The sequence below is a fragment of the Nasonia vitripennis genome, chromosome 1, assembly GCF_009193385.2.
Source record: "Nasonia vitripennis strain AsymCx chromosome 1, Nvit_psr_1.1, whole genome shotgun sequence".
NCBI classification, from domain to species: domain Eukaryota; kingdom Metazoa; phylum Arthropoda; class Insecta; order Hymenoptera; family Pteromalidae; genus Nasonia; species Nasonia vitripennis.
Genome location: NC_045757.1, coordinates 11,902,709 through 11,924,514, shown reverse-complemented (window position 1 = coordinate 11,924,514; position 21,806 = coordinate 11,902,709). Strand labels below are relative to the sequence as shown.

Below are 21,806 nucleotides of genomic sequence, written 5' to 3'. Positions count from 1 at the left end.
AGTTTACGCGTTAATTCTCGGTGTTTTATTATCGGCTGTATGCGCGTGAAATTCGGTTCGCGATGCAGGTCGAGATTTCTTTGAACGCGCGCAGGAAACGTTTCCGACGAGTTTCCAATGCCAATGTCGACGAGGCTTTGGACAGACATCGTTATCTGCGAATGCCATTACCGGGATCTGCGACTTAGTGCGAAAAGCGCGCGCGATAACGATCTCTGGATCCGAACGTCCCTCTTAACGAGATGTATCCGACTGCTATGTAAAAGGAATATTTCTCAACGCGCTTTGTTAAAAATAAAGAGAACAAAAATTCTTCTAAACGTGCTATAATTAACTTCATTGATCTTTACGTGCACAGCCACGGCCTTCAAACGAAAGCACCGCCGCGACACAGAAAAATGATGTAAAAAAGAATTTTTTTATCCGACTCTCCAGCAGAGCTAGAAATGAATTTTAAAAGCGCTGCTTCGCGAAGAAGAGAACAAGAACGTATTCATAAGCGATATTGCGACTTCGCACACACGGGGTAGCTGCATCCCGCACGATGAGGCAATATAACCGCCGACTCGAGTTTCGCGTGAAATTTCGTAGGAGCAGCATATACTTTCTCTCGTCTGGTTCGCCCAAAGCGGACAGGTTAAACAGTCTCGTTTCCATCTCGCGAAATTCCCCGATACCGGTATATACGCGCTGCGCCGATATTCGCACCGTGCGTGCGCGGCTATCATGCATAGACTAGGCCAAAATCGGCGAACAGCTGCGAGAGACACAGAGCGGCGACTTATGTCATCGAGCTATCGATCGACTGGCGCAACGCGGCTTATTTATCCCCGAACAGCTACTGCTGCTGCTACAGCGAAGCCGATCGATTTTAACCGGATCGATCATGCAGTATAGTATATACATGCGCGCGTAGTATCGCCGGGCTGACGAGTGGAGTCTCCCTATATGCCGGTTTTCAAGAGAGCCTTTTTTTCTCCTTCTCCCGCCGGCTTCGTTGTGCTTGAGTAGGCTTTGGTTGCTCCAGTTCTGCCGCTGCCGACCTGGGTCAACTCGTTTTATTTTCCTTTTTTTTCTCATCGAGGCTTAGCTGCGCTGCGCAAGCGAGCGACGCGAAGGTTTTGTTTGGATTATTTCGTTGGTACTTTTGCGGAAAAAGACTAGACTGTAGCGGCAGGTGTATTTGCAATTCATCGCGTGCACGTATACTCGCGACACTAGTTTACGCCGCGTGTGTGTATAGACGGTGATTAGGACGGCGATTATTGCTTTTTGGAAGCATAGGTATGTATAAGGTATAGAGGCGACTGTTTATCGCTATGCCGCGATGTGTCGTGTTATACGTGTATATTCTCTGCATTGTTGTTAGTGTAGGTGCGAGTTATAGTTTGGTTTGTTAGTTAGCGCTAAATACAAATATATATATATATATATACACGGATTAGACACATGCTCGTCGCCAATGTAACTATATACAGCGTGTTAGGGTTGCATAAAGCAAGTTAGTACAAGACATCCAATTGATGAGTGAGTTATTATTGCAGTTAAGTAGTCGTTGTTTTCGGGTTCAAGCGCGTTATCGGTTGAACAGATCCGTTTGACTTTTTCTCCGTGTGAACGTGCGCGTGTTATACACTCGAGTGAGATTAGTTCGACATTTAACTGTATACACGTGATCCGTGCGAATGGCATATTTGCATATAAATGACGAGTGTGCAAGAGAAGTATAAAACGTGTGTTTTACATGAATCAATATGAAAAATCAGTGAGTCACACGTGTAATCGGATATAAGATGGAACAAAATAAAAACACAGCGTTATAAAGATTTAACAAAAAAAAAGCACTGCGAAGAGACGGAGAGCAAGTGTCTCGGTGAACCCACCCGTAATACTTGGGGCCGATCGCTGTAGTCTACCGGCTGACACCTTAGAGAATAGTCGCCCGTCAGCCATCCGGACATTCCTATCTGCAACCACAACCGCCCAAAGGCCATCGTACCGAGATCAGAAATAATCGCAATCGAGGCAATTTGCAGCAGAAATAACAAGGTCAATACAGCATTAAGATTATTATTGAAGAAAAAAATAAAGGATCGCATAACCGCAGCATCGGCACTCCATCCTCCACATACGCATTCTCTTATAGCTGTCCATGTATAAGGCTCGCCGCTCGCGACGATTAATCCATATATTATATTGAGTATATATTTAATTGTATAGTATAGGTATAGACCTTCACCGCAGAATTTGCGCCCAGCTTTTGTATACACTGCAGCTCCCTTGCGCTATATACTTTTGCATTACATTCTCATTCTTTACGCACATATAAATCGTATGCTGGATTAATATTCCCTGCAATTACTTCTCAGTTCAACCGCAGAGAGAGAGAGAGAGAGAGAGAGAGAGAGAGAGAGAAAGAGAGAAAGAGGCACAGCGGATAGAGGCGATGCGTGATGCACAGCGCGCAGCATTTAGCCTTGTACGTAAGTGCACACAATGCGCTTGGACGTATAAAAATCGAACGCTGAGAGGTCGAGGTCCTTCAGGAGAGCTGCTGGTTCTCATCGTTCGATTTTTTTTTATGGGGAACTCTCGAGGGCAGACGTCCCGACGGACCGACGAGGTGCACGAGTTCTTTGACACGTAATGAGATGCGACGTTGGACTCGCGCTTCCGCGATCATTATGCCCATTCTTATCGTCGGTCCGGGAACGTCTTTCGCGAGCAGCGGGTATGGGAGTAAAGTGAAAAATTGAATACATGTAGTTTGGGAGGACGTGTGACGGGTTCGGATATAGAGATAGTCGTAGAAACAGGCAGGAGGTTACCTTTGGTTGCTCTTTGCTGAAAAGCATAATGTTAGTTACAATAGAAGTAGGTCGTATTCTGGAGAGAGAACGGGCGTCAAATATCATAATGCAATAAGGCATTTCCTCGATTCGTAACCGGAAAAGCACCGATTCGTCGATGAAAATATCATAGTCGCGACCACATAATCTAATGCCAAGTACGAGGCACTGATGCAGGCCGGTTAAAGATTTATGCAACTCATGTGAATAGAAACCGCGCAAGACCTTCGACACCCAGAGCCATTATCGTTAGGCCTTCTTTTTCTAAGCTATATATATATATATATATATATATATATATATATATACCGAGTATATAATATACCGGGAGTCGCCGATTTCGTAATGCACGCGGTATAAATTTTCGACCAAAAACTTTTACATCCGATTCGCGATTCGCCGTGAAATATTCCACACGACGATTATGTACGAAATTCGAGAATTAATTTATACCCATCAGTGGCGATTTCTTCTTTTTGCAGAGAAACGCCGCTCGTGACATAAAATAGAATTCGTTAATTCTTTACATAAACACTACTGAATAAATATATACAAATATATACACAAGATAATATGAAAACGTAAATAAATTTGCGTTAGTTTGGGGGAAGGACCGTTAAAAGATATGCCACAGCTGCTCGAATACGCTTTGACAGTTTTCCTTTTCTCCCGTGACAAGCCAAACGCAATCGTGGACTTTACGTAACGAGTTAATTGTTTTCGCGAATAGTTTGGCCAAAGAACGCAAACGGAGACGCGCTCGCGGCAAAGCCATAAATCGCACTGGAATAACAAGTTATACAAATTTCACCGACGCTTATTTACTAAAAAGAAATCGATGATTCCCGCAAGTCCATTGAATAACGTATATAATGCAAATGTACTGCTTTGTACTTGCCAAGAATTTAAAAAATCTCAGAGCGTATTCGCCGCGGTGAAGAAATAAAATAGTGTACAGATATTAATATGGAGAAGAAGAAGAAGAAGATATATCTATAGAGGATAGAGAATATACATAGTTGATAGGAGCGCTAATAAGGCGTGTATACAATTATTATTAATCCATAAGCCGAAGGATTGTCTACCCCAGCTCGCGAATATAATATACAGCAGCTGCCATCCAATAATGCATCAGCTATACATCGATGATTAAGTATACATTCCAATGAAGAAATACCAAAGCCCTCGTCGCATTCGTCAGGCCAAGGCACAATGTACACGAGTCTACATAGTAAATAATCGGAGAAATAGCGTAAAGAGAGAAAGAGACAAATGATAAGCGTCTCGTTGGTCTCCGTCCTCCTATTACGCACATTGAACTCTCGTATACATATGTTTATACACATTATCGACGCACCCAGTGCATCTATATATACGATCGGTGATTCGATTTCATGTATATACACTGTCGAAAATGATGGATTTATTCATATATACATATAGGGGGGGGGGGATAGAAGAAACAGGTGGTAGTCGCAGTAAGATCGTCGTCGTTTTATAATAATAATAAGGCACAGCATCGGTCGTCTGAAAGGAGAATTGAGAGACTGTATTACATATCGACGGACTCACCCTTACGGCCGACGGACTGTCGGTATAGTCGACCGGTTGGCAGCGGAAGCTATACTCGCCCCACCAGCCTCCCATCAGGCACTGCATACATTTTACCAAAAGTTGTAGGATTTTGCTATATCTCGAGCTCATTATATTTTTACATCTTTATATTATAGTCTGCCCTTTGTCGCATGCGACAGAGCGAGCACGAGCGATGGATTTCTTAAACGATTTTGCACATCTCTGTATGATGCGGCGATGATTACGATATCATTGTCTTCGATCGCTTCAAAATGAAATCGAACTGGTTAACGAATTTGGTCAAACAAGACTGTGTAATGCCAAAATGTATTTAAGAATTCAATCGAACGCTTATCGATTTACCATCTAATTTTACTTAGACTGCGAAAGGAGGTTGTATATCATTTTCTCGAGACCTTGCTGAAGTTGGCGCTCGATTTTGAGCTTTCAGCAAAGTGACGAATAAATAACTCATGCATATGTCATCTATACGCATCAGCGGACTCTGCCTGTCTCACAATCATCGATCTGTATACGTTTTACAAAAATCCATAAGCAATCGTTGGTTCGGACTTTACACACACACACACACAATCAGTGAAGCAGACAGAGCCTCGACTTCATCATATATTCACAAAATACATATACGCAAGCACACCTCGAGAGACACTCTCGAGACAACTGAAAGAAAACGTGTACTGTACAAGAAGTACATGTCGATATTATTATCGGGTATGCATGGCGAGCACAACGTCACACAGCTGCACGTTAAGCTGCGCCATACGAACTGGCTCGTGGCTGCTTGCTTACCTCGTAAAAGAGCCACGCGGAGAAGATGACCTGGAACAGGTTGTAGGCTATGAGGACATTCTTGAGCTGGAAGGGCTTGCGGTTCTCCATCAGCTTAGGCCCCAGCACTTTGACAATGTAGACATAGGACAGGCAGATGAAGAGCGTCGGAAAGGGCGAGCTCATTAGGAACCAATTTGTCGTGCGCTTGTCTGGAAATTTGAGAGAAATCGTTTAGTACAATAATTACGATTACATATTTTATCGTAAGTGTCGTCTCGCGGAAGCTAACCGTTTCATCTGGCCGGAAGAGGATAAAAAACCGATTCCCAATGAGCGCATCGTTATCATTTTTGCGCCGCAGACAGCTTCCACATCGTCGATGATCGATAAAAATTTAACAACGTCGCTGAGGAAGAGAATAAGACTCGTCGGCCGGGACAGATATGCAAATGCGACGCGACGAATTCCAATGCTAAAACGCGAGATAAAAGCAGCACTCACAGTTCGACGCGTATTTATGCATCAAAGAATGTTTTTGGCGCTGAATTTTATGGCGACGAGATATATACTAGCGGAGTTATGTCCTCGCTAAAAAGCACCGTACTAGAAATTCTAATCTCCAAATTGACCTCTGATGGATAGAGTTTGCGTCAGGCCATTATCCGATGAGCTAACTTTTTTCTTTCTAACAGCTACTCAAGTTTTATAATGATACGCACGAGCTACCATTTAATTACCGTCGTATAAAGGGGAAAAAGAGCGAATCCTTTGTGAAAGAGAATGCTTTCGTGACTGCGGGGATACAGTCCTTGAATCAACATTTCGAACGATCCGGCGTTAATAGTATATGAGATCGTCGGAATCACGAACAAAAAAGCGCCTCTCCTATTAAAACCGACGGTAAACATGAAAACTAAATAAATTTCCTCGTCGCGTAACGCGTATCCAGTGCTCATCGCAGATTACCTCGCGATAACAAAGACACAATTCATCGACACACATACCCGCGAACAATAGTCGACAGCCGCAAAAGGCAAAGTGCTTCCCCTGCGCACTCGCTGCATCTACCATAATTCCATTAATCCCCTCGTGTGCGACGGCATCAGCTATATTCCCGCAAGTCATCGTTCGCGAGGAGTCGCGCGGAAAAAAAACTATCCAGACGAGTCCAACGTCCTGTGCGCTAAAACGATTTCAAGGGCGCGATGCATCGTCGCCGGTGAAAGGGAACGAGAAAATTGCACGTGTGCTAAGTGAAGACGACGAGAAGAGAGACCGAGGAGTGTCCATGGCAACGAACGCTACGAGGAAAACTAGTAGCTGCAGGACTGATTTTTTGAGAAATGATTCGCGAAGCTTCTGCAGGGAATTTTCGAATGCGCGTGTCCGAAGTGAATTGAATATAATCTGAATGAAAAATATAAGTTGGAATAAAACGCGGCGTTGGCAATAGCTTGCATCAACGTTGGTTAAAACATCTCGTTTATACCGAGGATCAATAATTTTAGCGACCAATCAGTGGCATAAATCACCTCGGATATGAGCGCAATTTTAGAGTCGCTTAAAGCACGGCTCAGATGTCAGAGAGCTAAGGCGTATACGGAGATATTAATCTGTCGGTGGAGAGCTGTTGCAACGGGAGCTGCAGTAACGAGCGCATATATAGAAATACAGGCCATTACCGGCGTATAGCTGGTACCCCGCCAAAACTTCATTCACTTTACGAAGATCTTGGGGTTTGATGGCCTCTTCATTAAGAGCGCGCTTTGATTCGTTCTTCGTCATCATCACGAGGGTATATAGCGAAATCGCAATTAGCTGTTGACGTGATTTACGTCAAAATCCGGACGTACGACTTATTTACGCATGCGAACAACGCGTATGACGCTCTCGCATATCCTTAACGAATTATTTTGTTTGTCACAATCGCGACTTTTACTATGAGGGTTGTGCGAACCGAGGAGCCAATGAGGAAAGTCGTAAAATTATAATGAGTTCCGATCACCGGCACCATAAATCCGTGCGGAGGACAATGTTTACACTCGGCAAAAAATCGGTTCGCGTATAAACATCAGCAATCATACACCGGCCGCGAGAGATTCCAAAGAAGCCGACGAAAATGCTCCCGGGGCTTGAAGTGTGCGGAACGAGAATGAAAGTCACCGATGGACCTTGCGCAGGTCAGTAAACTCGCGATCGACCCTCGGCGAAGGTCTTCGAAAACGCGACGGTGCTATATAGCTATGTTGAACCGATTTATTTTGCGTACTAGCATCGGAGTGACGTTTCGTCATCGTCGTCATCGATGCTCAGTACCTTAAGCTGGTGTGCATCACCGAGGGTAATTATTGACTCTAGGCTGACGTAACTTATTATGCTGTTTGTTAATTGACTCTATGTTGCATATGAATAGAATAATGCGCGCAGTGTGTGGATATTGGCTTTTTTACCGATCTTTTCAGAGACGCCTTATACGATGATTTTATCGCAAGTCATGCCTCGTCAGAGTCTCCGGCTCGAAAAGGCCGCTAAATCAACAGTTACTCAGCGTTTCGATTTCCAAACTGAGGACATTTTCATTCATGCTTCGCTTGCGCCAACGATATACCGAGTTCCTGATTCTCGAAATTCTCTCAACCAGCCCAGTCATCGCAGTAATCTCTCCCGCGAAAACATCCTCCCTCGCAGTCCAGAAACCCAGATCGCCATTCGAGCCGCGATTTCGCAAGCCGCTTACCGATTTTCCACGTCCAAGCCAAAATACGAGAAAAAAACGCATCGCACGCGCAACAGCACAATCGGAGATGGGCAATCCTGAGCATATATACGCGGTGCGCGAGCTGCAGGCATTACTTTCACTGCCTAGTATCGGGGCCCCGTTGAACGTGGCGACCGACTCGTGACCCCCTTGACGCGTGGGCTAACGTCCTTGATCGAGAACTTGCGCTGCATATCAATCGGCCCGAGGCAGCCGGCGGTGCCGAGTTTGTTATGTGCGATGTGTATGTACGAGAGAAGGACCGCGATGCGCCTCAAATGAGATTTCGTGATATTGGTTCGGACGAATTCCGACGATGTATTTGAATTTACAGCTGTGCCGTTGTAACGTTTGTGCTATAACTTAACAATACAAAAGAAAAGGAGGAGAGAAGCTAATTTGAAGACGTATCAAAATACCGGTGTGCCAAACAGGCGCTAAGACAGTCGGGCAATTAATTAACTCGTCAGCACACGCGCATTCAGAATCGCCTCTCCTCTTATCCATCGTGGGAAAGCTCGAGGGTATATATATATACCGAGAGAGAGAAAAAAAGTAGCCTGACACAAGCGCGTCTCTTTGCGCAAGCCGGCAAACGAGAACTGTGAGGATCCTCGCAACGCGCGTCGAAATCGCGGCTGCGCTCGCCGAGCGAATATACAGTGCGGCATTATTATAGGACAGCTAGTTTACCGATTTCGAGTAGGTAAGTGTGTATGCTCGGCTCGCTTCGGTCTTTCATATTTCAAACAACTGTCGTTGCCCCCTTCGAAAACTAACGAGAGAGTCCGGAGACAAATATATTTCCGAGTAGGCGCTAAACAGGGCCATTATTGTGTTTACCCTCTGTATCCCATAAGAGACTTACCTGCATGTGTGTTGAGTATCTCGTGGAACCGGTCCACGTACTGCATGACGATCGACATCTTGTCGAGGACGAGCCTTCCGGCGAGAAGGTCTGTAGTTCCGCCGAGACTCGCTGCGCTGTCTTACCCGGAAATGCTTCGTCCTGGAACAGAAGTGATGGAGAGGGAAAATTAATAAACCACTCGGGAGAACCTTGAAGTCTCGAACAACTACGACGTTTGGTTGTTAATAAGCTTATTATATTACGCCTGTATATTCGGCGATCGCTTCGCTCTTTTTGTCTATACCTTTTTCAAAAGCTATATAAATCGGTACAAAACCCGTGATCACAAGTTTCTAAAAAGCGAGGCGCGGCCGGTTTTTACCGATTTCCCAAATTGAAAATTATCATCTCAGACGCATTCCCGGCGTTGAAACAAAATCGTTAAGTACACACGCACACACGGAGAGAGAGAGAGAGAGAGAGAGAGAGAGAGAGAGAGATCGGTAAAGTCAAGGCGACGCGACATCGAGCCCCGCGCATCAATTATACCGCTCATACCACATCCGCACAGTTCACCAAGGCCACGAGAGCGACGGAGCTGAACATTTTCCAATAACACAAGCTCCTTCCCGCTTTAACGGATAATAAAATAGAGGGAAAAAAATCGAGAATAGTTGGCGCGAGCGACACGCGACTCGCGCACAATCGGTATGTCTGCAGCACGTACGTACGCGTATAGGAGAGCCCCCGCCTCTTGCTACATACGTGATCGAGGGCGTATTACTTAACGTCCTCGCGCCGACGACGGCGACGCTCCTGCACTGGCTGATTTGAGGTTAGGTGCGTACACGCGGGAAATCGAGGTCGGCCGAAAATTTCATCGAAATCGAAAGCTGTACAGCCGCCCCCGGATGGACTCGCGCGGCTTGACATTGACATCGAAAGTATAATGCTCTCTCGCGCGCGCACTGGGGAATCGAGGTCGCGATTACGCGTTCGCGATTGGATAACGGTTTTGCCTTTCCTGCGCGATTTTTTTTTTCGCGTCTGTCTATGGGATGAGCTGGTGGGATACAGGATGTGGCAGTGAGAGTGATTCGGCTGTTTTGCGCTGCGTGGGTAGTATACACTAACGCGCGTCAAATACGCGGTATAAATAGCAGAACTTGTGTATTTGAAGAAAACGCGAGTATACCGCGTGATGAACATTCTTGCGAATCGACCTAATTACGTTTGGAGGCAGCTGCGAGCGTTTACAACGATGCATCAGCTGCTCTACGATCGTCGCACATTGTGTTACGCAGCTATACGAAGATCGGCAAGTATACAACTGCACAGTCGCACGAAAACTCACGATCGATTCACTCTCGCTCCTGCACTGTACGAGCACCAAATTTAAATGACCGCACACACGGAGCTCGTTGTAGAATCCAGAAGAAGAGAGGAGTGATGGCACAGAGTCGGCACGTCGCGAGACAATAACATCGCACGCGCGTCGCTTGGGTTTGGTAACCCGTTGGATTTCGCTTTCGATGCAACTCGAGAGTGAGAGAGAGAGAGAGAGAGAGAGAGAGAGAGAGAGAGAGAGCCTCGCGCTCGTTCCTAAAGCGCTTCGTGCTTCAAGGCCAATAGACGACGATTCAGTAGGTGTCGCGCACCGCTATTATACAGTCCTTAATCGCGCGCTCGCGCAGGCATGCGTATGTGTGTATGCGTGTATATATATATATATATATACATATAGGGTGCCGATTTCTGCGCCTTTCCATCTACGCGCACATTGTTTTGTTTTGTTTGATAATATCGTTAGAGTTTAAAAAAAAAATATTTTCACGTCCTTCGAATCGTTTTGAAAGCTCGCGTTGCGAAAAGTTTTTCACAGAATGTTTGTAAAACATAACCAACCGACCTTCGGCTCTCGACGAACCGTTGTTGCATTAACGAATCGGCAGTTCGCGCACGTTCCGCCGTTGCAGAACGAACCGAAAAAAATTTCGGCTCCACACATTGCGACGAGTTTTCAGGAAAAAATCAACCCCCAAAGGACTACTGCAACTATTTTCCTCGCGTACTGCACACGCGACCTCTAAATTATCGACGAGCGCGCCTCAATTGCACGCTGCACGCGCTCACACACACAAGTCTCGTGCGTCTCTGTCTCTCTTTGTCCCCGCGCGTCGCGTCCGTCGTTCCCATAACTGCTCGGTCGCGTGCATCCGTCATCGAGAGCTGCAGTTGCGTAAGTGCACAGAGAGTGCATGTATATAGGTGTACAGAGGAGAATTGCCGAGAGCAAGTATAGAGCGGAGAGACAGGCAAAAGTCGAAGACGCTGTATTATATGCGCAGCGTCGCGTGCAGGTTAGAAGGAGGCGAAGATGTTAAATGACACGGAATATGCTTTGATGAATGGAATCGCGTGTTAGAGGTGAATGAGATAGGCAGAGACCAAAATTATCGAAAGTGTATGCGATTACCAGTCTGGGAATAAAATAATAGCCCATAACGTGCGCTACAGTGTACTATATGCACGATTGTCCCTATCACCACCGAAAAATGCGGAAGCGATCGGCGCAGAAAAAAGTCGTTCACCGCGTGTCCCGCCGCAAGAGATCGGGATAGAGAATAAAGAGAAGTCGGGCGACTCAAGGCCAAGGGATGTCGACTAACGACCTTGCAACGCGAGAATCCGGTTATAGCGGACGACGAGTGCGACGTTGTGCGGCTGCTGTGAGCCTCGATTCCGTTTTTCGTACATCAGAGGCGCACACGCGATGAATGGCATGTTACGGTTTCATTGTTCCCGAGAAAGTCTGCGCGGGATTTCAATGTTTGGGGTGAAATTTTAAGTGGCGTATAACAGCACTGGACGCTTATGCTCTATGCGACGATCGAGCGGAGAAAGAAACGCGCATATTGATTAATTTCGTCCGTATTATGTCGAGTCATGCAGAAAGGCATTTTCCTTTCACTCGTAATTCACGGGAATTCGATGTATTTATATGAAATCGACTGTTCAACTTGTTATGCTTTTACAAAAATGAGCTTCGCGATCTTTGACCGAACCCCGGGAATCAAAGTTTTCATTCGTAACACGACGCGAGAAAAACTGCAAAGTTTTGCAATATCCACGAGCAGCTGACATATCGACCTTCCTTTAAACTTCTTATTCGAGCCGCAGTTTCCGTTATGTCACAATTACGAGTATTCCAGCGTCGCAATTATGAAATTATATATATAGATAAAAATCGAATGATGGATTACTTTTAGATTTTTAATCGCTGTGCAGCGCATAGTTCAACACCTGCGCCGAAAAAAAACTCGTTACTCGTTCATTAAGGATAATTCATTGCGTGTCATGTCTATAAAGCATCTGTACGGACTCGCGAAGAGTTGCAAAATTGACTTTTTCGCCTCGATATTTAATAATATTGCCACACGCTAATTACCAAACAAGTGCATATCGAGCCTGGCGAATACGATTGTAAAGACTGGCCTGAAAATAAAAGCACCGCAGACCACTCGGAATTCCGTTTCACAAGCTGTCGTCGCGGCGCAAATGAATAACAGCATCAGCCGAACGTAACACAAACAGCTTCGAATGAATCTCTCACTCTCATCCCGCCGCGCGAACGATTAACGTAATGCAAATTGCAAAAACGTCGAATCTGAGGCCCTCGCTACACACCTAATTTACCGAACGCGGCGTTTCACTCGGCGCTCGACTCGTCGATTATATAACTGATAAACGCGACGATGGCACACGGAAGCGCCGGGGCTGTGTGTATAGTATTATACAGTGGCGCAAGAGCGAGAAGAAAAAATTATTGGAGGCACGCGCCGTTGTCGAGAATTAATCGCTGAATAATTGATGGCCCGCCGGAGGAGATGGTTCTGAAAGCGCAGGCCTCTTTCCGGACGATTTTACCGTCGCGATTTATATGTGCTATATTAGCTGCGTATGGGTGGAATGTAACGCGATACATTTACCGGGAGGAGACTTTGTCAGGCGCATACATTAGCTAGAGCAAAGACGCGTCGTCTCTTGCTCAAAACCTCCGTAAACTCGAGGATCTGCCCCGAGCTTGTGTACCCGAACCAAACCGCGTGCGGGCATTAGCCAAGTGTAACTGTTCAAACTCGTCCCCCAAAGATGTCGAACGAAAATCGATCGGTTTCGCCATACCGATCTAGTGCACGAGAGAGAGACCGATACTCGTATGTACAGGCGTTGCAAAATCGTCGCGCAGGACCTTCGAAAACGCGGTAGGCATAAGCGAAAGGCGTTGCGAAAACGCTCGTAGAGCGCGCGCGACAGAAAAATGCGGGTCTTCCGCTCAGGTGGTCCTCTCTCATGTATATGTACAGATTGCCAAAGAGCGATTAGGCTCTAGAGTCTACGGTCGCGAATCCCGAGTTATATGTCGTGATTTGTTGGGAGAAATTAGCAGGTGTGTTATGTTATCGATACGGCGTTTCGAAAGTATTAATTGTATGCTCGATCGCTCGCCGATAAGCGCCTCGCTATGGATGTAACTCGTTTTGCAATCTTTCTTTTTCGAATTTAGCGAATGTTAAGTTCGATCGCGGGTTGAGCGTCGAAAATCAACCGAAAGAAAAAAAAACTAAACAAACGCCTCCAGAAAGCGAGAGCGCGGTTATCTCACCTCGCACGCGACGGCCAGAGCGTTAAATAACCGCCAATGTCTCTTAATAACAATCCGCGCTGCATCGGTGCTCGAGAAGCTCTTCGTTCTGTTTACATTGTTGCCCAAGTGCGAAATTACGGTCAGCGAAATGCCGCCTACGCGACTCAACGGAAAAGCGCAGCTCTCAGTCGCCGGTATGATGCTGACTTACACACACACACACACACACACACACGCACACACACACACACACACACACATATATATATATATATATATATATATATATATATATATATATATATATATATATATATATATATATATATATATATATCACTGACAACCGCAGAGCGTCGCGTCTTCCTCCTTTTGCGGCGGCCGATTCAATCAGCGCGACCAGACGACGTTCCACTATGAAAGCGATACGGGATAAAGGCGTCATTATCGTGAAGCCGCCGGAGAGCGGATTAAGTAATGCCGCTATCATCGCGGCGGAATTCGAGAGGATGGGCGCAAAGTTGACGACGATTTATATGTGTCTGCGCATCCGATGGTAAATCAGCACTGCGAGAAACACGATCGATCGAAAAAAAAAAACAACAAAATCGATCGCGCGCTATAGAGTCGCGTGGCGCAACGTGACTCGTTTTCCGAGTAGACGTGAACTAATGGCACACATACGCGCAGACGCGCACACGTCGACCTGTATAGCGCAATTTCAAAATAATACTCGGCCTTGCGTAATTAGAGAACAACGTAATAATGGCGTCGTTATCGTGCGTACGAAGCTCTGTCTGTACGGGAGAGTTCATGACCGACCCTGAAAACTCGAAGAAAGTTTGCGATACAGCCTCAACCATACGCCGATACACGATCATCATCATCATCATCTCGTTCTCGTATATTATCCATACGTAAATATCTTACGGCCTTGGCAAACACTACGTTACGTACGCGGCTATCCCGCGAATAATTATGCAAAAATCGTCTCGTCGCCGTGACGTACATTGTACTTTTCACCGTTGGAAGAGGTCGGGACTTCATTTTCCCCAAAGACACGGCGCCTCGCTGTGGTCCCACGAAAAATCGGAGCGATCTTCGACCCGCGCGTCAATCACTGTATAACCGTGCGCAAACACCAGGCTTTTGACACGAATGCAAATACGGGCGTTAGAGCGACGATAAAGACGTTTCCAGAAAAAAAAGGACGACAGCGAGTGTCCATATTGTCGACGCGCGACGTTAAATCGTTTTGGTATACACACACACGAGTGTCGAGGCGGTGGTGGTAAAATTCACTTGCGCCGCGGATATATATATATATATATATATATATATATATATATATATATATATATACATGTGCGTGCGTGCGCGTGTGTGTGTGTATGTGTGTGTGTCGAGCGCCACATTCGCGCGCGGCCGAGTATGCAAGCCACTCGCTTGGACTGTGCAAACGAGGACTACATTATAATAACGAATTCGAATGGGCCTTGTGTGCCGTGTGCGGACGAAGCTCGCAACGATTGTCAACGTATTTCGACTCGTTTTTAATTAACATCGCCCGAGATAATTTAATTAAAAGAGGAGCAATTTCACTTCGGAGCACATTATTATAAATCTCCTCCAATTAGTCCGCGCCGCGGTGTGATATACTCTAATACACGCATTACCCAATGGAGTATAGCCCTCGTCGTTGAACAGTAAATCCGAGCAAGCTATTCCTACAGTCGCTCATCTCGATCCGAGCGCTGCGCAGAGCTGAAATTTGCTTTCCGCGCACCGGGCGGCGGCGAAAGTGCCACCACGTAACGCATTAATGCCGGACGCATAGTCAAAGTCCGAGAGAGAGAGAGAGAGAGAGAGAGAGAGAGAGAGAGAGAGAGAGAGAGAGAGAGATGGCGAGAATCTCTGCGGTTACGCAACGAGACCGTCAGCTTCGCTGTGTGTGTGTGTGTATATACTGAGGCAACCGGCACTTGGCGGCGCCTGCGCTATTATTTTCGGGGCACTATGCTTTTTTTTAATTTCTCATCGATCCCTTTTTTCTAATCTAGGTCGATTCTGCTGTTATCGTATTACACGCGGTATAAGTATAATCGTTTCACACCGCAGACACGCCGTTGCACGAGCGATGACACGAGTCGCGAGGAATTCGACGTCGACATCGATTGTTTAGTTGGAAAGCGCGCGCCGCGCGAGCTTCGCAGCGCCTTGTTATTAATTTGCACTCTAACTCGGAATAATGAATTCTCATTAACGTCCGCGGGAGAGTGTAGTCAAGGCCCTCTACATGATTCACCCGACGCGCATTAAAAATAGGACTTTGATCCTCCGGTGCGCAGGTGCGGGTGGATTTCGTCAAAAATAGACCCGCGAACTTCTTATAATTACAGTCATTGCCATCCAGAGAATCTTCCTTCCCTCGTGATCAATGCGACATGCGCCGCAGTATATACGAGCGAACAATAAACATATACAGCGATCTGTCGACCTAGACCCGGATAGCCGGCGCGCATGTAGCTGTTGCTCGAGCATCGCCCCGAGGATAAAAGGATCGCAACAGGCGAACGCTCGCCGCTATATGTACGCGGAGCTTGCGCAAGATGTGTATAAGTGTACACTTATTTTTTTGTGCGACGAATTTTACACGGCCTATTATTATAACATTATGAACTACCGCCTCGGGGGGCTATTCTTCGGTGAATGAAAATTACGTCTTTTTGCGCCTGCCATTGATTCGTACCACTGCCAGTAGTGTGAACCGTCGGGAAACGTACATTTTGGGATAGTGTACAGGTGTGTGTGCGTGCGTGCGACAGGATTTTTTTTTCTCTCGAGCCATCGTGTATACTCGGAACGTGACGAAAATACGAGATCGTGTGCACTATCGTCGCTGATTGACGAAGCGAAATAAACAATTATTTACCGGGAAAATCGCGGCTCATTGTTATGTGAGAACCAGGAAGGAGTAAAATCGGCATAATCACTCCATCGAATACACAGTAATAAGCAAAAACTAATTGATAGGCAGGAGTCCGCTGGTAAAAACTCATCTGACATAACAGCCCAAGTCCTGCGGTGCTGAATTTTTCAAAAGTCGCCCGCGCCAAAAACAAAGGATCGAGAGAATCAAAGCGATTGTGTTATAAGGTTTTTTCGTTTTCAAACTGCACACATCGTAGCGAACGGATGTAAATGGAGTAGAGCAAAAAAGTAATTGATGGTAACTGATATAAAAAGAGACATCAATTACTCGCGGGTATATACAATTATCGCGATGCTCTTTTCCAGCACACGTGCGCCTTACATAGCACGGAAATTTATTCGCAGTTTTAGATAATTATAACAGCGCGTTTGCATGTACGCTGTTCTCACTGGCGCACGGTGCATATTTTACTATTTTTTATACGCCCGTCTCTATATTCTTATTTTTGATCGGACGCGCTGCACACATACTGTCTGGAAAAAAAGATCGGACACGTGCATCATTTGCGTTCGTGTAATTCCGCGGAAAAATCTCACAGCCTTCGCTGAATTATTCATGCGCAGATAGCTCGTCGAAATCGGTACAATCGAGATGTATCGATAAAACGCACTAGCGCTGCTCCGCAGCATAACAAACTAATGAAATCCTCGTTATTATTGCAGCTCGCTCGAAACTAAGCAAACTACCCGCAAAACGCGCTACATTCCGCATCATCGTTTTCGTTCTCTCATATCCAGCGCGAGCGCGCGCCGAATTTGAAAGTCAAATTCGCGATGAGTTAAAGATGTCACGTCGTTGCAGATCTCGCCGAGAGAGAGAGAGAGAGAGAGAGAGAGAGAGAGAGAGAGAGAGAGAGAGAGAGAGAGAGAGAGGAAGAGATTTACCGCTTGGTTTAGGAAATTTTTTTCCACAGCCGCGCGCACTCCTCTCTCTGTCTCGGAATTTCGCGGAACGCGACGTTATGCTAGACGGTTTTTAATCGACCTCTATCGTCGCCGCGAAAATAATAACCAACTGATCTCTACAGCAAAAATTACCCTTTTCACTTTGTTGTTCTGCTGACGCACGCGAGCGATGGACGGGAGGCAAAACGGTCGAAAAGAGACGCGTGTGCATCGCGATGATGGAAACGCGAGAAGAGAACAAAGAGAACGAAGCGCGGAAACCCTCGAAGGCTATATACTACTACGACCTTTTAATGGGAAGCGTAAACATTTGAATATCGGCGCGTTTTCTGAATGTGGAGAACAGCCACTGGCTTCGCTATAACGCGGGAGAGAACGTGGCGATGGCTCGTGCGAAATTCCACACGTGCATGTGCACGCGGAAATAACTCGCGTAGGGAAATAATGTAAGTTACCCTGGCGGAGGCCGACGGAAGGCAGCTCCATAGCCAAGCAGAATGTTGTTTAAATTATTCGAAGCAAATCAATGGTATCAGCCTGCGAAGCTACTTTGATAATCGAATGAACTCGTTCTGCTCGGAAAATGCAGTACACCGCGTCGATTTCCGATACACCCGCACGTGTATGTATTCATATACCTCGTTATCTCATCCGCTAGAACATCTGGTTTCGCGCCAATAACCGCAAGTGTACGACGAGATATTCAATTTTTTTTCAACGGCGTTGCACATAAAAGCGGATGTGTCGTGAATTAAAATCGGCATCGTGACTTCGATTATCATCGATCGGATGCTACTAATACGCCCGTTGCGCAATGCCCCGGGAATTTATTACGAATGTTTATCGGTTATACATACAAGTTTTTGCCGTTTGTATAATAAAGCCGCAGGCGCGATTTCGTAATTATTGCAGCGCGTCTGGAATTTTCGCTACGTCGAACGCTCGAATTTTGAAAACATGAAACGCGCTTCTAATATAAACTTTCAACTTTCAGGACAAGAATGAGTACGCGTGTATATATAGCGATCGATTCGCCATCGCAGCGCACGTATATAAGCGTCGACGATAAAAATTTCAACGCCGCTGAGGAATAAAAACGTCCGATAGTGCCTTTTTTTCAATGTGTATACTAATGCGCGTATAAAAACATTCATTTACAATGTACGGCGATGACGAAGACGAGGAATCTCTCGAACTGTGCTTGCTCGATCGGAAGAAGCATTGCACGCGCGGCCTCCACCACGTGAGCTCGAGTATCTCCGCGGGTATATACTAGGATTGTGTGGACAAATTGAAATTCCAGCGTTTCTTTTTTTATATAGCCATAGTAGGGGGAGCTACTGCAGCACGAGAGATTCCTATCTGCGAGGCGCGAATGCAAAGGAGTGGACGGACCTTGAGAGGTGTATGGTCGGTCGCTTTGTTGCTTCGGATCGATGAAAGTCGGTGATGGAAATTTGAAAAAATAGATAGTACACTATCAATTCAAGCCTCGAAGTTGATTTCGGTTGCGATAAGGAAGATTGGAAACAAACGTCGCCGAATGATGGACTTATCAATTAGTTCGTGATCATCGTGCCGAGCAAGATCCTTTTCGATTGCAGAAACCGAAGCGACTGCACGCGCCTCGAAAGAGAAAGAGAGTACACTCAACCACGAGGCAGGCCTTGACACCGCGCGCGGCGCAAGTAGTAACATTCCGGGGGTGGTCGGCCCTGCGCGCGACTTCACTTCCCGCTTCGATCGTGTAGCACACACTACGCCGGTTCGCTCGCGTATATACTTCTCGAATAAATTGTAATCTCAAAAGCCACCATGTGCACTTTTATTATTCCTTATTGTCGCTCTCGAGAGATTAAACAGGCACTAAATTTAACAGCGGTGCACACTCCAGCCCGAAATTCAAATCGACACGCGCGTCTTGATACAGCGCGAGAACATTTTTCGCACTTCGCGAATCCAAAACAATAATATACGTAATCCGTTTCGAAAAAAAATGTAATACTATACAGCGGGACACGGCGTGAGTCGCACGAGGATTGGACATCACGTCGTCGTCGCACGCGGCAACAGCGTCTCCTCGATTGCGCAAAACCGATTGTGTCGACGCAGAGCTACGCGATTAGAAAACGTATTTATATATATTGCGAGTACTGCATCAGAGCGTGGAGAGGAAAAACTGGGGGGATCGGCGCGAAACGACGTGGTTGGAAGGCTCATTAGGTGCTCGAATTTTCTGAGGATTTGGAGAGGGTATAATCGCTGTGATTTAGGACGCAGTTGGTAGTTTTGAGAGAGGCGGTTGTAAAACTGCGCGTTCCGGGAGACTTTTCGAGAAGGTTTTTAAGGAGCCGATTACACTTCGCGCAAGCGCTGCGTTATGAGTATGGTTTTTGCCTAAAGAGACGATTAACGCTGTAGATTTAGTGAAACGAGGAAAGGTTTGTTGAGAAATTAAGACGAACGGTTTTCGGTAACTTCAACGATGCTGATGGGCAAATATTTTAATAGAAACATAAATATACGGGATAAGAGGTCCGAAGCTCTCGCCGGAATATTATTTGCCAAAAAGCCGCGTGTGTTTACTCGGTCCCGAGCGGGACCAAACGTGGTGTTACGAAATGCCGAGAAATTTATCCTCGCAAAATTGAGCGATATACCTGCGTTTCTCGTTAAATTTAATTAGAAACAAAAAAAAAATAAATAAAAAATATCACTCAACACCATCCAAGACTTACCGATCTGTCGAGGGACGCAGCAAGCGCTGAAATTCGCGCGTCGTCTATCGCTAGCGATCTCTTCCCAAAGATCAGCTGGTCGCGCGCGCGGATCCACAAAACACTGGCCCGATGCGCCCGGTGCACACTCAGTCTCTTGTCTCACTCTCCTGTCTCTCGACAATCACGCGAGATTGGTCCGGCACGACGAACGAGCACCGAATGAAGAAGAAGCAAAGTGGAAAAAAGCCGAAAATCAATCGGTGGTCGAAATCAAAAGGGGGACGAAACCAAGAGAGGAAGGAGCGAACGTCGTCGTGCCCGAGAGCGATGCTGCTCGGTGGTTCTCTTTGCGCGGACTGTCTGCGCGCCGCGGCGCGCATTGCTTTTAGCCGAGCCACCACCGCCGATCCCCTCCGCGCGATTCGCCCCACCCGCGCCGCCGCCCGGTTCGCTGACTTGACTCTGGCTACAGCTCTGCGATTGGCTTCACCTACGCATCGGCGACTTTGCCGATCTGCCCTCGTGGTACATCGAGCTGTTGTTTTGCGATTGAAGGGCTTTAGCGGGGATTCACTCTCCGTGTTCAGAGATCGGTAGGAAATAATGACGTAGGATCGTCGAAGATTTATCAGTCGCGCGGAATGACAACTCATTGATCGATCGCACAGTAGATCGGCAAGTCGAAGATACACTGCTTGCACCGTCAGCTGGAAAACCGGCATTTTACTCGGTCAACTTCACACTGAATACACGTGCCATCGTGACTAAACGATTTTCCGCAGTGCCGGCCAGTCTTCCCGAATCTCTCGCTCGCCGCAAGAATCGCCCAATACAAACAAGGAAAACAGCAAACGCTTTCGAGAATCCGCGCGGCTTTCGCATGCAAAACTGGTCAACAGGACTCGTCTTGGAATCGCGGCTCGAGAATCCCATTATAAAAAGGAGAGGATCGGCAAAAAATCGGCACCCGAGAATGCCGGCGGCGTTGCATAACGGCGAGCTACGAAAAATTCAAAATAGATCGCGAAGTCAGACTTTCAAATGGGCCGCACGTCGCATCATAAACACCTAGCAAACATATTGTTCCACGGCGGTTTACGTCCAAGCTCTGCAAGTCTAATGATCGTCGCCACCGAATTATATTCGCGGCTCATCATCGCGGCACGAGAGGGATATACCGTATACGCATCATCTTCTCTGCTTTTCGTGACGTCAGGAGTGGTAACGACGTCACGGACCCTCGGCCTCTGTGAGTACATGTACACCTGTATAATATAGTAAAGCAAGCATTGTGTACAACCGATCGAAACAAAAGGCATATCAGCATAAGTTCAATGCGCGTGTATGTGTGTTTTGATTGTTCTTTTAGGGAAATCCTCGATGCTCAATTGCGCATGTGAGATATGTGGCAAGGGTTATGGGAAAATTTTCGGTCACGATATTGGCGAGTGCGGCGCTACTTTTAGATCGTATTTGAATTCGAACGATCGTGGGACCGGTGTATGCAATCTTGTAAGGTTCACGTGCGGTCTTTATTGTGTCGAAGCTGAACCCGCGTATCATCGATTGGTATACGCGAACGAAAAAATGCGACTAAATATAGGTATTCCACGTACTTAATTTTGTATAATATCATAATGTTAAAATGCGCTAGGAGAGAAAAAAATGCAGACGGCCTTAGTTTGCGCATACTGTCACGAATTCAAATTAATTGACA

At 46.3% G+C, this 21,806-nt stretch overlaps 1 protein-coding gene across 10 annotated transcripts in view; it reads right to left on the bottom strand.

The window, feature by feature from the left end:
• The window catches only part of LOC100115199 (elongation of very long chain fatty acids protein AAEL008004), a 46,532-nt gene that overhangs the window by 7,252 nt on the left and 17,474 nt on the right, over window positions 1–21,806 (bottom strand). For 2 of the 10 annotated variants that reach the window (XM_016983137.3, XM_016983135.3), the window contains 4 exons: window positions 8,843–8,983; window positions 5,235–5,425; window positions 4,422–4,502; window positions 1,884–1,967 (listed from right to left, as the gene is read on the bottom strand). In XM_016983137.3, coding sequence (XP_016838626.1) covers window positions 1,884–1,967; window positions 4,422–4,502; window positions 5,235–5,425; window positions 8,843–8,900 — 414 coding nt within the window. In that variant the 5' untranslated portion in view covers window positions 8,901–8,983. Of the gene's footprint in view, window positions 1–1,883; window positions 1,968–4,421; window positions 4,503–5,234; window positions 5,426–8,842; window positions 8,984–10,178; window positions 10,346–20,107; window positions 20,592–21,806 lie in introns of those variants that run through there. The other 8 variants (XM_032601418.1, XM_032601417.1, XM_016983131.3 and 5 more) reach the window with 7 other exon arrangements.